Source organism: Malaya genurostris, chromosome 2, assembly GCF_030247185.1.
Source record: "Malaya genurostris strain Urasoe2022 chromosome 2, Malgen_1.1, whole genome shotgun sequence".
Lineage (NCBI taxonomy): Eukaryota > Metazoa > Arthropoda > Insecta > Diptera > Culicidae > Malaya > Malaya genurostris.
Genome location: NC_080571.1, coordinates 297,560,746 through 297,575,530, shown reverse-complemented (window position 1 = coordinate 297,575,530; position 14,785 = coordinate 297,560,746). Strand labels below are relative to the sequence as shown.

General features: G+C 39.7%; 1 protein-coding gene across 2 annotated transcripts; it reads left to right on the top strand.

Moving 5' to 3' along the window:
- Positions 1–1,217: 1,217 nt before the first annotated feature.
- Positions 1,218–12,957, top strand: LOC131430676 (uncharacterized). Of its 2 annotated transcripts, none has more exons than XM_058595826.1 (10): positions 1,218–1,667; positions 2,043–2,206; positions 2,274–2,463; positions 2,542–2,645; positions 2,705–2,868; positions 3,049–3,191; positions 3,258–4,107; positions 4,176–4,423; positions 9,115–11,873; positions 11,948–12,957. In XM_058595826.1, exons 1-10 carry the CDS (start codon positions 1,610–1,612, stop codon positions 12,182–12,184), a joined length of 4,917 nt encoding a protein of 1,638 aa, XP_058451809.1. In that variant the 5' UTR covers positions 1,218–1,609; the 3' UTR covers positions 12,185–12,957. The 2 variants fall into 2 exon arrangements, with proteins under 2 accessions (XP_058451809.1, XP_058451808.1); XM_058595825.1 differs by having other exon boundaries at positions 1,219–1,667; positions 4,173–4,423.
- The last annotated feature ends 1,828 nt before the right edge of the window (positions 12,958–14,785 follow it).

Sequence of the window (14,785 nt, the reverse complement as noted above, 5' to 3'; positions counted from 1 at the left end):
AATAATAATACCCATAAGTCCCATACAAACGAATCTCCAATGTTTGGTTCACAGCATGAACAAGCAAGCCTAGCCAAAATCTCCCTTTCATTGTGATAGTTTGAAAATGTGGAAGGAGTTCGTTAGTTATAGTTATAAAACAGTATGCAGTTCGTAATATCACCGTCTCGATCTGCTCTTCCAACTTCGCTTGTTAATTTGTTTTCGTTTTTTACTATAATAAACAGTAACTATGGTGAACTTGTTCTTACTCTTCAGCGTTGCTAGTTTTAAAGAAAATTCGCTAAAGTACATTGTCACTCTGACAGTGTATCATGACAGTGTACCGCACGATGCAAAATGTGTCCTTGAACATTTGTCGAAGTATTCCGTATTATAATTTGTATTTGGATAGATCATCTGTGCACTTTTCGAACCTTTTAGTGTAGTTATCATTTCTCACGTCTTTCCGAGAATGGCCAATGAACCACCTGCAAACTTTTACTCTGGAGAAGTGTTTTGGTTGCTGGAATGAAATTGAATTCATGTCACATTAAAGCGATTCTGGATGAGTTTCCGCTCACTGAGAGTTAGTCATAACAGTCATCAAAATAGATTAGTCATGTGTTGAAATTTATACCACGGAGAACAGACATCCAAACTAGTACAAACTTTTTCAAAAAAAGCTGTGTAAAGCATTCAAGTAGAAATTCGTGAATTACCATTGTATGAAAGCTCGAACGCAAAAGCCTATAAGGGATTACTGGGCTGCTCGAAGCGCCTCTACAGGAGAATTGCTACTTTGTGATTGCTTTTTAAAACAACCGTTAAATTTTTTACACACATTGAAATCTCTACTTGGATGTCTGTTTTCTGTGTTTATACTCTACTAGTCGTGGTGACAGGTGACTCATTGGCTATTGGCCGTTACCAAAAATAACGCGACATTTTCTTAATCTATATTTTGATGAGAAGATTAACAAAATGAAATTTTATTGGCATCGCTGGGAACGAAACATAACAAAAATCGTTGCAGAATACATCTTTCTTCGGTGCTTTAGCGACAGTGAGAGAGAGAAAAGAGTTTGTTTTCGTGTTTTGACGTAACTTGAGAGCGAGTTCATTCATAAATTTAGGGAAAGCATCAACAAGCAAACACTACGAAATGAGTCGTGAGAGATAAAATACAAAAGAAACGACGGGAAATCCAACGTCAAAAACGTCTGGCATTTCGTGCTGTGTCACACACACTGGTGTATCATTGATGAGTCGAAAGATGGCAAACAGCGAGGATTTTTATCTCGTGAAAATTTGCGAAATTTTCTAGTTGCTCGGTCGATTTTTGTGCCAAATTTGTCCGAAATCATAAGTTCAAGTGACAGTGCGTACAAAATGTGAATATTTTCGATTAAATATTACTTTTTGAAGTGTGAATTGCATTGGAAAGTAAGAGGAGAGGACTAACCAAATTAGTCACCCTCGGCAAGAGGAGTTTGCAAGAAGCGATCAAAGGAATTTCTTCTCATTCATCATCACCGAACAAGCAACAGAAGACAACACAAAGTGGACGGTGAAAACAGACTGGCGTTATTCGATCGACCATCGAACAGAAATTAGTGGATGTTGGACAATGGCTTACATCAATGTTGCGGAATGGACCAGCGATCAAGTTACGGATTGGTTGAAAGGTAAATAATAATAATTGTTCAAATTAGCTTCAGTGTACGCGAATATTGCATAAGTCTTCTTCATCTGACGGTTGAGGCAATTGATGCGTTTGGTCTAAGGTTTTTTATTAAGCTAGCGAGGGATCGTCCTTGCCTTTTCTAGACCATTTCCATACTCAGCCACAAATCGTTCTCTGCTGTGATATGCAAGTGGGAAATGATTGTGCAAAGTTGAAGGACACCAATCAGTATATTCGTATGTTATAAGTACGAGATATTCGCTCTGTTATCATAACATGAAACTGGGTCACCAACTCAAATGAGAACCAACTTCCTCTTTTCGTGCATGAAAGGGTTATTATCATAATTCGTGTGTATATTTCATTCTCGTCTTAGGTTTGGACAATTCCATGTACCACTATGTACAATCATTCACTAATAATGAAGTTGGAGGTAAACAGCTGCTCAACATACGTCCGTACGAGCTGGAACAGTTGGGAATGCTTTCGATAGGTCATCAGGAAATTGTGTTGGAAGCCGTGGAGTATCTAAAAAATTTCGTAATTTCTACCTCTGCAATTCTTATACCTCGCCAGTTGTTCCTCATTGACAATATTCTATTTACAGAATTACAATCTTGATAAGGAAAATTTACAGTTTTTGGCACTACACGTTGCCTCGGCAGCTCGATCACTGTGCAAACAACTAGAATATTCGGATCAAACTAAATTGGAAACACAAATACTAAAAGATATTACCCGCACCATTGCAACTCTGAAACCTTTAATAGGATGGCTTGACCGGGCACCGTTCAGAGGTAGATATAATTAAATTTGTTTGATGTCGCTGTTCAGAGTTCTGAACTCTGAACTACTTTTGCAATTTATCCGCCCAGGTCAACTGCGCTTTGATGAACTGCGGAAGCAAATTATGAAATTAGGTCTGGAGATGGCTACGATGGCAATGAGGGACCGATTCTCCGTTAAACCCGTCGAAACGGTAAGTAATGTCAAGGTTTGAATGAATCGGTTTTCTGAATTAGTTTTTTTTTTCTTCAGATTCACAATGTCGCTGACAAGTTGGCAAAAATTGCAGACTACATAATCCAGGATATTTCCGACCCGATGGTTTTACAGCCAGCATCACTGGATTTGGTGACATTGAAAAAGCGGGAATCGGATTTAGGGTTCCTAATCATGCCTAGTCTGAATGGCATTCACAGGTAACGTAAAGAATTTTAAATCGGTTTTATGCATTTAGTAAAAATATTAATTTGAAAAGAAGAAAAAGTCCAACTCTGTCAGTTCTGTGATTCATTAACTGCCTCAAAACTAACTGTCCATTGATTTTTACGATTGTTTATTTTCACAAACAAACCATCAATCTTGTTCGCCTTCCGTAGAATCGCTGAGATCAAATTTAACTCGCCAGCGCATAACTCGGGCAAAGTGGAGGAAGGTGATGAAATAGTGCAGATCAATTATCAGACCGTCGTCGGATGGGAGTACAAAAAAGTGCTGGTACAACTGCAGGAGTCGCCACCTGGTTTGTGTTTCAGTGGGTCATAGAAAAACAAATAAATCTTACTTTTTCCTTTATTTTTATTCACAGATGTTCTACTTACGCTGAAAAAACGCCCAAAACATACAAAAATCTACGGTCAAATCTATATCAAACCGTATCGATTGCCAAGCAAAAAGCGATCTCTGCCGTATCGATGGGGTGAAAATTTACCCAGTCCGCGAGCAGAGCTGTTTGCACTACAAGATTTCAGCTTGCCATTGGCACGCGTTCCTGAGAAGCATGTCTCTTCGGATTCAGAGTCGGAGAGCAGTGATATTCTAACACCAACGGATGTGAAAAAATCGGAAAAAGATATTCGATTGTATCTGCCGAAACCGAGAGCCGTACTGCAAAGAAGACATACGTTGTCTAATTTCAAAGATCTGGTAAGTGTATCGTTCTGGCACGAACGACAGACGAAAGTTTCGCCCAATGACCCGCAAAGTTTACGGGACAAATCCGTTTCGTTCGGATTCGGATTAGAAATGGCCCCCAGACCAACGACGTGCTTGGGAATGGCCAACGCATCCGCTAACGGAGTGATCGTAAACGGACAAAACAAGTTCAACAGTTTCGGTGGATTGAAAGGGTCACTACCGGATATTGTTCCACAGGAGAAGTTCGGTTCGCCGAACGATCACTCCAAAAATGGTTCCACCCCCGAGGGTGATGAGTATAAACCGGGCGTTTCGAAGGTTGTACGTTTCGAATCAAATATGAAATTTGAAGAGTGCCATATCGATACCAAATACACCTGTAACGTGGACAACACGGTGTTAGAGACATTCGAGCCAATTCCGTACGCGGACGAAGAACCTCCGATGCAATCGGTAAACGAACGAGTTAAGCGGTTTGAGTCAATTGCCAACAAAAACAGTGCCAACTCGGGAGCCGCTAGGTAAATGCTTTTCGAATGCACAATTGAACAAGATATTGAACATTCTATTTTTTTGTTTATTTTAGTAGTATTGATCCCAGTAGATCGGTTAACAGCAAAAACACCAATGAAAACAATAATAATGATACCAATGGAAATGTCAGTGATAGTGTTCCTTCGAGCACCGGACGCTCTGCGGTGAAACCCATACCGATGCAAAGACAAATTTCACGGGACACGGACATTGCAGAAGCAATCAATACAGTTCTAATCAATCGCGAAATGGTTAAACGAGGACGCCTTGATAAAAGTTACAGCACACCAGCGTATGATGATGGTGAGTACATTGAAACATTTCAACAGATCCAAGTGCGTTATGCAGTTTGTTAGTTGAGAAATATGCATGAATAGAAATTTTAAATACTTATTTGTGTGAACTTTTCAATTTTGAATCAAAATACTCCCAGAAACAATTTCTTTGGGTTGTTCGAGCCATTGATGTGGACAAATCTAACTAAAATTTAAAGTAGTTTTTGATCATAAACGCGTGAAATGTTTCATAGACTGATAAACGTATGTCTGTGCATTGTGTAAAATCAGTATTTGGTGATACTACAAGCTTTTAATCGAAGATGACATCGAAAGAAGACTGCTGAAGAAGGTGCTTAAAGCAATTGCGTGCGGTCCCGGTAAAAATTCGGATCTATCAGTAAGAAAAATTGCAAAAAAAAACATTGTTTTTCCTGCAAGCACTATCTATAACGTTCTTAAATCCTTCGATACACGTTTGACAACAGCCCGTAAAGCGGAATTTCCTGCGTGATAATGGACGTTGAAACTTATGAGCTGGAAGATGTTAAGCGACTAAAAATGTCTTTTTATACTACCATGTAACGGAACGGCGTATAGGAGCATTTCGGGATGAAGAAAAAGGCCAAGTTCCCAAAAAAAATATTTGGTTTGGCAGGCAATATGCAGTTGTTTTCGAGTAAACCAAAGCTTCATTACTACCGAAACGGTAAACTGGGAAAATGGCGAAAGAAGGAAAATGCCTAAAGAAGCGATTGTTACCAGTCCGACGCAGCAATGACGCTTCCTCACTATTCTGGCCTGATTTGGCATCTTGTAACTACGCCAAAGACGTTTTGTAATGGTATAAAGCGAATGGAGTTCATATTGCACCGACAAAGGTCAATCCACCTAACTGGCCGGAGTTGCGACCTATCGAGCGGTAATGGGTTCCACACATGGTTAAAGCCGCTACAAACCGTTCCATACATGGTTGGGACCCACACATGATTAAAGCCGCTAAGAAACGACTATAACAACAGCTACAACTATAGAAAAATTTCGACAATCTTGAATAAAAACAGCCAAATCGGTAATTAAGTGACTAAAGAGGATTAGTTGCAAATCGTAATATGTTATCTGTGAAGAATTCGATATCACGTTGACCATTTCATACAGCAACCACACATCTAGTAGTTCGCGTGCATGACAAATATAGTTTTTATTATAGAGTGCAGTGCAGCAAAACTTCATTCAACTCAAATGAAACTGAATGTGGAACACATTGACGATCTCTCTAATGCAGTAAACTTCACTCTCTGACACACACAATGTTTGCTGACGGCCCGAACGGGCAGCATTCAGTTCATCACTCGTTTCTCTTCAATCGAGGCTCAGTTTAACCACCGTCAGTTGAACTCTTGAAGTAACAAAATATCTCTCTCAATAGTGGGAGAGCGGCCTTCAAATGAGGTTCATGTAAACATTCGAATTGGTTCAAGATAATAGATGAAAGACAAACCAGATAGCTGAAATATCAATCACAGAATACACATAAATTAATTGTTTCCTCCTTCAGTTTTCATTTTTAATACTTTACTCCACTTATAATTCTATTCGTTCGAACTTGCTTACTACCAAGAGCGAAGGCAATGAAGGAGCTACACTACTTGGCACTCGAAACTGAGCAAGCAAAACGTCAAATGACTAGGTACCATTATTCAACTGACGATGAATTCCGGGAGCTTCACTTGAAAATGGCAGCAAAAATCAAATGAATTAGTAGGGATATGCTGACAGTCAGTGGCCATAAATTTCATTTTCATCGTATATTATTCGATTGAAAATGAAATTTTACCGCACTGATAGAGTGTATGGTATTATAATTGGATTCTAAGTTCCAATACATGTTTTAATCATTCAATTATACTCCTTCTTTCGTTATTTATGTTGAACAATTTAATTATTGAGTACGGTGGTATGCTTCGATGTTTTAGTGCTTGTATCTGGTGTTGAAATTATCACGTAGATTTTTACGACTTCGAATACTACGTTATGACCAAGTTCATTCATCGAATCTAAAGAAAAAGACTTTTTTTAACATGGCATCCGAAATTTACCAGAACGATGGCAAAGAGTAGTGGATAACGATAGACAATACTTTTAATACCGCATACTCCTTTAATAAATCACGAAACTTTGCGTAAAATCCTGTTTTTATACACCTAGTGGTGTGATGATATTTTTCTCATATTACTCACATTATCATCAATATTTCTATTTTTTTATTCTGTTCGTTGAATAGAAACCGCAAAGTTTGTTCGGGCGTGAACTAGAAATAGCTGTGGACCAAAATAGAAAAAATCTCAATTTTTCAGCATCACTGTAAATGACGGTTTGAAATATCAAACACATAACAATTCCGGAACCAGAAGTCCGATACAGACAAATTTCGTATAGGACCGTAAGATCTTTCATTTAAAACTATGTTCATGAAAGTCGGTTGGGCCGTCGCAAATAAAAAGCGAATGAATTCCATTTTGGGATGGCGGACTATTGGCGGTACCTCCGGAACCGTATTCTGTTTCATACAATACTTGTTCAATTTAGGAATTTATTTAGGGGAGAGTGTTCAGTTACCGGCACCCTTTTATTTTAAGCACATAACTTCTGACTTAGTGCATATTATGCGGACATCTATACATCAATGGAAAGCTAAAGTCCCTAGCTAACAACGGAATAAGAATCAATAGATTGAAACAACTTTATTATCAATTTAGTGAAGTGGTAATTTTTGGCCATTTCAAAAAAGGTAAAAGCCTACCGGTACCCCAAGGAATCTCGTTAAAAATGGAAAAATATAAGTAAAGACTGTAATTATTCAAAAAAAAACCAAATTTATTCTTTTCTGAGGCGTTTTGGATAAAAGCCTTCATTGTCTGATGGTGACTTCGCCTTGGCTCTCTTTGCCAATGATTTGGATGGTGGCGCATTTGGTGTTGATTTGGCCGGTCTTCCACTGGCTTCGCGGGATTGAATAAGTTGCTGTAGTCGAATTTATTGGCTTCTTATCCACTAAGCAACTTTTAACCTTGACTAAGACGATTTGTTTGAAGTCGCAATGGCTAACAGAACCAGAGAACCAAAGTTTTTACTTATCTGACGGATGTATTGAAGCCGTCAAGTTGCCCACGTGTTGCATATCACCCGAGATGCCAGGTAATACAATAAGTTTAGCTAGCAAAAACGAAAAGATCGCGCCAATTTGCAAAAGTCTGTAGTTTCTGACAACTGTCTGCAAACAAATGAAATCAAATGACAAATTTGCATATCACTGACAATTTTTCGCGATTTGTAGAAAAAAATGGGGTGCCGGTAACCGAAATCGGTAAACATTTTGAAAATGACGAAAAAAAACTTTGGTTGCGAAAATTTTAATAGCATCCGGTATTAAATCACGAAATTGATTGATTTCACCTCATAGGTATTCAATCTACTCACCTTTTCGATTGATGCTTATCAATTTATGATACTATAAAAAAGAGTCATAAAAAACTTTTGTGTTGATTTTCACGCAATTAAAATTTGTTTTGAGCGCAGCAAAAAGTATAAGCGTCTGTTTGCTTTTGTGTGTGTAACACATGACATTTGTCGGAATGACGCTATCTGTTTTCCGTCAAAAGTAACGGTGGGGTGCCGGCAACCGAACATCTTCCCCTACTGTTTCTGAGAATTTAGTTGTTCTTTACATCTTCTTTAACAAAAGCAAACTATTAAATTTGCAGTTAGCTTCCACTTATCTCCCCGTAATTCCGGAACCGGAAGTCAGATCCCTATGAAATTCAAAAAATTTCTATGGGGCAATAGAGTCTTTCGTTTGAGCCTAGGTTGCTTGAAATTTTTGTTCATCCATCTTGGAGAAAAGAGAGCGCATTTTTTGTGCATTTTTTCGCACATTTATAATTGCGGAACCGGAACTTGATTTAACATAAGACAGACATAAGGCAAAGTCCATGGTGGAAGTACTGCTGAACTGTCAAGAACAAGCGCTTGTTCATTTTTGACGTCACGATAAAAAACTTAATATCCCTTTTCATTCATTTAACTTTTGTTGCCATACTCAAACTTACATGCCTTTGAATGTAAATTTAAGTGAATTTCAACGCTCTTTTTGTGTGCATCTATTGAGACACAAATTACATGGTTTTTGTTGTTGTGTGCACCTAAAATGGCAATTTCAATCGAAAGTTTCCAAATATTCAAGTTCTAATAAACATATCAAATCGCACTTTGCACAATACCTTGTACGCACACAAGCACGAACCTACCCGTGAACCAGATGCGTACCGAGAAAAAAACCCGTTGGGGAGGGGGGTGGGGTTTGTGTTTAGAACATGTTGATCAATTTTCATACCCCCTCCAAGACACGAAGACTAATACTTGAATGACCAGGCCAAGTCCTTTTATTACAAAGAACCAATCATTTCGATGATAGCATAGGGTCTGCTTAGCCAGTGTTTATGTGGGCAACATAGCCTAGTTCGTCTGGTATGGAATGTATGCAACCCGTTAGTTCCCACTTTTGGCCAGAGTAGCTTGTAAAGGGATGAAACAATATTATTAATAGATTTCAACTGGAAACTTACTTTTATACTCCTCTATTTTTTTTATGATCCCCGAACTTCGGACAAACAAATAAATCAATTATGATAACTACCTAATAATTGTACTAATTTTCAGATATTCCTCCTGCTATCGAGCCACGTAAAGATCATTTGACCAAGGCACCTCCCATACCTCCACCGCGGCCAAAGAAAACTCTCGAAGCCAACATAAATCTGGTACCGGAAAAATCATCGCCACCTTCTCCAGCATCCGTGGCTGCTGTCCCGTCCTCGGGCACTCCCATGTCAGCAGATCTTGGTTTTGTCTGTCCCCAGCAGGCATCGCTTTCCAGCTCAGAGCACGGCGAAGACAATAACAAATCGAAACTGGCGAATTTAGTAGATCTGAAAAACCGTGATACCACCGGCGGCGAGTCAGTTTCCTTAATCCTATCGCCGCCTCCTAAACCAGCCGAACGAATGATGTCTCCACCCAGAAAAATACCGGTAGCAAAGCATTTTTTAGAGGGGCCCATCGAAACGCCTTCCGAACTTTTTACGCCGAATAAAACAAAAAGTTTAACTTTGAAGAAGAAGAATTCTTTGCTTTCGAAGAGACGGAAAGTTTCATTGAAAACGCTGTGTATTAGTGATATTCAAGGTCATCTGTACCGCCGAACCAAGGACCGCAGTGGATTGGCATACTGGGCCAAGTGCTACTTTGTTTTGATCGAGACTACTTTATATGGGTTCAAGTCGAAGGATTCTCAGAAAGCAAACTGTATGATATTTTTATCGGGGTTCACGATTTCGCTTGCTAAAGAGGTGCACTCGAAGCCCTTTGCCTTCAAGGTGTACCACCCAAACAAAACTTTTTATTTTGCTGCTGAAACGCAAGAAGCTCTCGCTCAGTGGATGGAATACATCAAGCAAGCAACGATGAAAGGAAACAGCGCTGCACCGGGCAGTGGATCAGCCGATCATAGCGTGAAAGAACTATTCTCCGAGACGGATAGCTCAGAGGATGAGTTTAGTTTTATGGATAGTCAGACAAAACTAAATTTGATCTGTACTCCATCTCCTCAGCTTTCCTCGTCACTGGGAAGAAGTTCAGATCACCATTCTGCAAACTCGGAAGGAAACGGCGGCACTCCTACGTCTTCCAAACAGGAAAAATATCATTTGAATTTTGGTTCATTGAAAAAGTTTACTAAAACGAATCCTTTCAATTCTGAGGGGAACGGTGGAGCCGGTGGAAGCAATAGCGAAAGCAAGTTTTTCGGGTTTTTCAGTTCACACAAAAATGTAGAAAAAACAAATTCGAGCGAAATGCCCGTTCCAACGTCACAGTTTCGTAGCTACAGGAAGGTCCCGGGAAGCAGTGGCTTACAAATTGGCACTAATTCTGTCTCAACAGAAGTGATTCCTCAAGCCACAGCTTTATCCGCAAATAGAAACGACAACCTGACAGCCAGTACTTTATCGCTAGCGTCCAATGGGACCCGAAATCATTCGCCAGTGACCAATTTACAGCCTTCAAATACACCAGCTGAGGACATTCTGCAACCTATCATTGTGGAACCACCATCGGAGCCAACTACGCCAGTTCTAAATGAATCAGATGACCTGTTAAATCGTGCCAAGAAAACTAAACGGATTTCACCTCATAATTTCATTCATGCCTCCAATCCCAACCTAGTGGAGTTTGATTTTCAAACTTCAAAGGCCATGCTGCAGACTTCGTCCAACTGGGACAGTCACTCGCATGGTTACATACATTCCATGATAACACTGAAAGATCTGATGCTACAGAAGCAAGCGGAGGAAGCTCAAGATATGTACAACAAACGCGTCTGTTTGGGTGTGGAAAAACTGGACGATAGGAGTCTGAAGAAAAGTCTGTCGAAGACTAGTGATGTCAGACCGGAAAATAACGCCAACAATGTACCGGAAGCAGTTACCAAAATTCAAAAGCGCCGACTACCGATCACTCCGGATTATGCCCAGAGTTTTAAGTTGGATGATGACGACATTTTGTACACCCGCAGTAAAGAGGGTCAGAAGCTGAGAGATTTTGGCTATGAATTGATTTCAGGAGACGACACTTTCAACCTGAAAAACGCCTCGTCTTCTTCGGGACCTAGCGGAAATGGTTCCGGCAGTAACTATGATACCAAACGACAGGAAGGAGGTGGCTCAATTAAAAAGAAAACTCGCAACTGGATCAGCTCCGACCGACGGAACGAAGAATCTTCGTCGTCGGATCGATCTCTGAGGGATAGTTTCAAGAAATCGAAACATAAAATAGTGATTGCCAAGTTGGATAACATCAAAGCCAGTAGTGAGAAACTTTTTCAGTTCAAACACAGTAGCAACAATGACAAGGAATCGCTAAAAACGAAACAACTGGAGAAGACTACTCCAGCTCTGAATGTGAGCCTCAAGCAGGCACTGCCGTCTGGTAGCATGGGCAAAAGTAACCCTGGCACACCGCTGTTTGATCAGCAAACTATATTTTCAACCACCACCGCAACCAGTAATTTTGTAACAATTCAACATCTCGCACCAGTTGGTCCTAGCGTAGTCCCTAGTGGTTCGATTGCGACTGGTGTGATTCCTACCGGAATAAAAAAATCGAACACTTGCAACAGCTCCTCTGATTTCAAAGAAAATGCGGCAAAGGTGCAAAATGTAAGAAAAAGCTCTGCTCCCGAACGAAGCGCTTCGTACTTTACCAAGCTGTCCTTCAGCGGCTCATCCGGAAAGACAGCCAAAGAGAAGAAACTGCTTGGTTCTCCCGGATTGCATCGGGCGATATTTGGCAAGAACCAACATCATGAATTTCAACCAACCGTTATTGACCACGAAGTTTTTTCGCCGATCAGTTACACTAAGGTAGGAAGATATTTTTATCAATATAACAAAAAAAAATTAGATTTTTTTCACACCGCTAAAATCCTCCATTGCAGACCACCTTCCCACCAGCAGACGGTGCCCATCAGTCAAGTTCCTCCCTCACCAGCACCATCACCGTTGGTAACCTGCAATCGACCACCACATCGGTGCTAACCAGCAATCTTTCCAATCGAAACTCACCGGACTACCCAAATATGGAGTATCCCCCGGTTTTCGAGCCGGAAACCTACTCACTGAGCGATCCTAGTATGACGTTACTGAAACGCCGCCAGAACCATCATCAGAAATGACGAGCTGGTCAGCATTCCGGACGAAAACGCTTGGCAACTGTGCGTGAGCACGAGAGCGGATAGGTACCGCGTGTTCTCATGGCTTCGCATCGCCCTACCAATCTATCGATGAAAAGCGCAATACTATTGAGCTGAAATATATTGATACGTGATCATTAACAGCAACATAAAAAGATATTATATTCTTGTAGTAATTTCTATTCGTATAAAACGTGTTATACATTTCCGATCAATCAAAAGGTGCTGTAGGAAGTTGTTTCTAGAAGTTTGTTTATATCGAGTTTTAGAAAAATAGAATTTAACGAATCTTATTTATTACGACGCACAAACAGCCATGTTTTCGGAAAATATGAAATATGTTAAAATGGTTGGTAACGCGCGAACAATATATTATGTGATTGTAGCAGATAAGCAAACCCGATATGGTTAACCTGAATCATTCTATAATCAGAAATGTGCATACTAAACTCTCGCGAATTATCGACTAATTGAAGAAAGCATTTAATCTACTTATCGCTATCGGTCTGAAAAATTGATATTTAAGCATGCTACAATATTCCCGCTTTTTAAACATTCCTTGCAAAGGTTAGCATGTACAAGATATTCTATCCAGAGAGAATTGAATTGTTTTACCATATTATGATGCATTGAAACGCGAGTTATGGCGCTAAATATTCTTATGGTAGATTGTAGAGTTTTAAGACAAATAGTGCCTTATTAGTGATTGAGTTACTTGAATAAACCGGTTACGTGTTACAGTTTTGTGATGAAAACATCCTTGTATTTTTTACAACATATGATTCAAATACACCAACTCAAAATTCCCGGTCGATCATATGAATCCGAAATACTATGGAAACTTTTTAATGTACACTGCAAATTCACCGAAGTGACAGTCCGAGTCGGCCGATAACAGTCGTAAGCAGTGACCTGTTTCAGGCAAATCTGTTGCCCTACTCTACTCACAGCTATGTAGTAGCTATCCCCTGGACCGCATTATTCATATCGAGATTTTATAAGGATCTTTTTCGGCTGAATTGTATTCCGAGTGTTGTTAAATTCTAGGTAGAGATGGTCGGGTTTTGGGTACTTGTAACCTCGGTTCGGGCTCAGAAAAAAATATGTTTGTCGGGTACGTGTGTTGATCTTTTCATTTTGAGTGTGTACGAACCGGATTCAGGTTCAAAACTTTGGTCGGGTTTCAGGTATTCTAACCCGACTACCAAAGTTTTTTCGGGTACGAGTAAAGAAAGATTTTTATTTTTTATTGGGTTCGGATTTGGAAGAAAAATTATTCTCTGGTTCGGGTTTGAAAAATTCCATTCCCGACCATATCTAATTCTAGGAACTTGAAAAAAATGGAAGAGACAAAAATTATCACTTAGACACAAATTTAAGGCAACCATACGGCCTATTGAATTCAATGCGTATCCGATTTTAGGATCCGGAAATTTTAGGTGACGGTGCGAAAAGCAAAAAAGAAATCTAAACTCGGCTCCAATTTACACTGATTTGTATGTGTTGTTTGTTGTTGACCACACAAAATTGACGGCAAACTGGCCGCCGATAGATTGTAGTCATTCGGGGGTTTGTTTTGTACTTTCGGTATTTCTGTTATTTGTCTACAAACTTCTGTATGTTATGATATTTTATCGTTTACAACTGGTTAGTCATAGCTTTTTGTAGTGGTCAACTACAGAGAACCGACATCCAAGCTAGTACAAACTTTTTCAAAAAAGCTGTGTAAAGCATACAAGGAAAAATCCGTTAGAAATATCCGTTGCGCACGACTTTGCACGCATGAATTACCATTGTATCAGATCCTTTCAGCTTGGAGCGAAATCAATCTTCAGTTCAGCAACGCCACCGTGCGGCATCACATTTAACATTTCACGCGTTTTTTTATAACGGCCAATAAGCAACCTGTCAACCTCCACTTTTGAAAGAAATTGCAGGCGAGCTATGAAAAACAGAGTATTAAATTTATCACCATACGACAGAGAAAACTTTTCTCTACCGTTTATTATTATTACTTACTCTCAGCGAGTGCAGAGCCATTCGAAATTACTCTTCAAAGTGAATATTGATGGATGGCTTATTGGCCGTTATCAAAAAACCGCGTGATATTATGTCAACTGTATGGGTGCGCAGTGCTGCTATTTTGGCGCGCACGAATTTGACATTTCTCTCCCCTACTTCTATGTACGAGATTCGATGCGGACTCGCCTGAGGGCGCCATGCTCGCAAAAAATGTTGTTGCCAATGATTTGTTCGGGATATGTGAGAGCTGGATATCATGTTAATATGATGTCTTTCATAAAATGATACCCGAAACCTTCGAGTTTCACGCAATATTGTAAAATCCAAGAAAAACTATATTCACGTCACAATAATCGAAAGAGAAACTGGCGCATGCTCATACGGCCATTTGTAAATTCAACCGATAAAACCTATTTTAATCCACCTAGTGGTGTAATGATGCCTTTCTCATATTACCCATTACATCATAAATATAACCGTGAAACTCGCAAAAACAGCTATTTCTTGAATAGAAATAGGAAAATTTGTTCGGACCTAATCTCACAAACTCTACAAATCCTG

What these genes read in the sequence shown, in the direction of transcription:
- LOC131430676 (XM_058595825.1), top strand. Translation starts at nt 1,610, where the DNA reads ATGGCTTACATCAATGTTGCGGAATGGACCAGCGATCAAGTTACGGAT. An exon ending in TGACCGGGCACCGTTCAGAG is followed by an intron (nt 2,464 to 2,541) that starts GTAGATATAATT and finishes TTATCCGCCCAG; the next exon opens with GTCAACTGCGCTTTGATGAA. An exon ending in CCGTTAAACCCGTCGAAACG is followed by an intron (nt 2,646 to 2,704) that starts GTAAGTAATGTC and finishes TTTTTTCTTCAG; the next exon opens with ATTCACAATGTCGCTGACAA.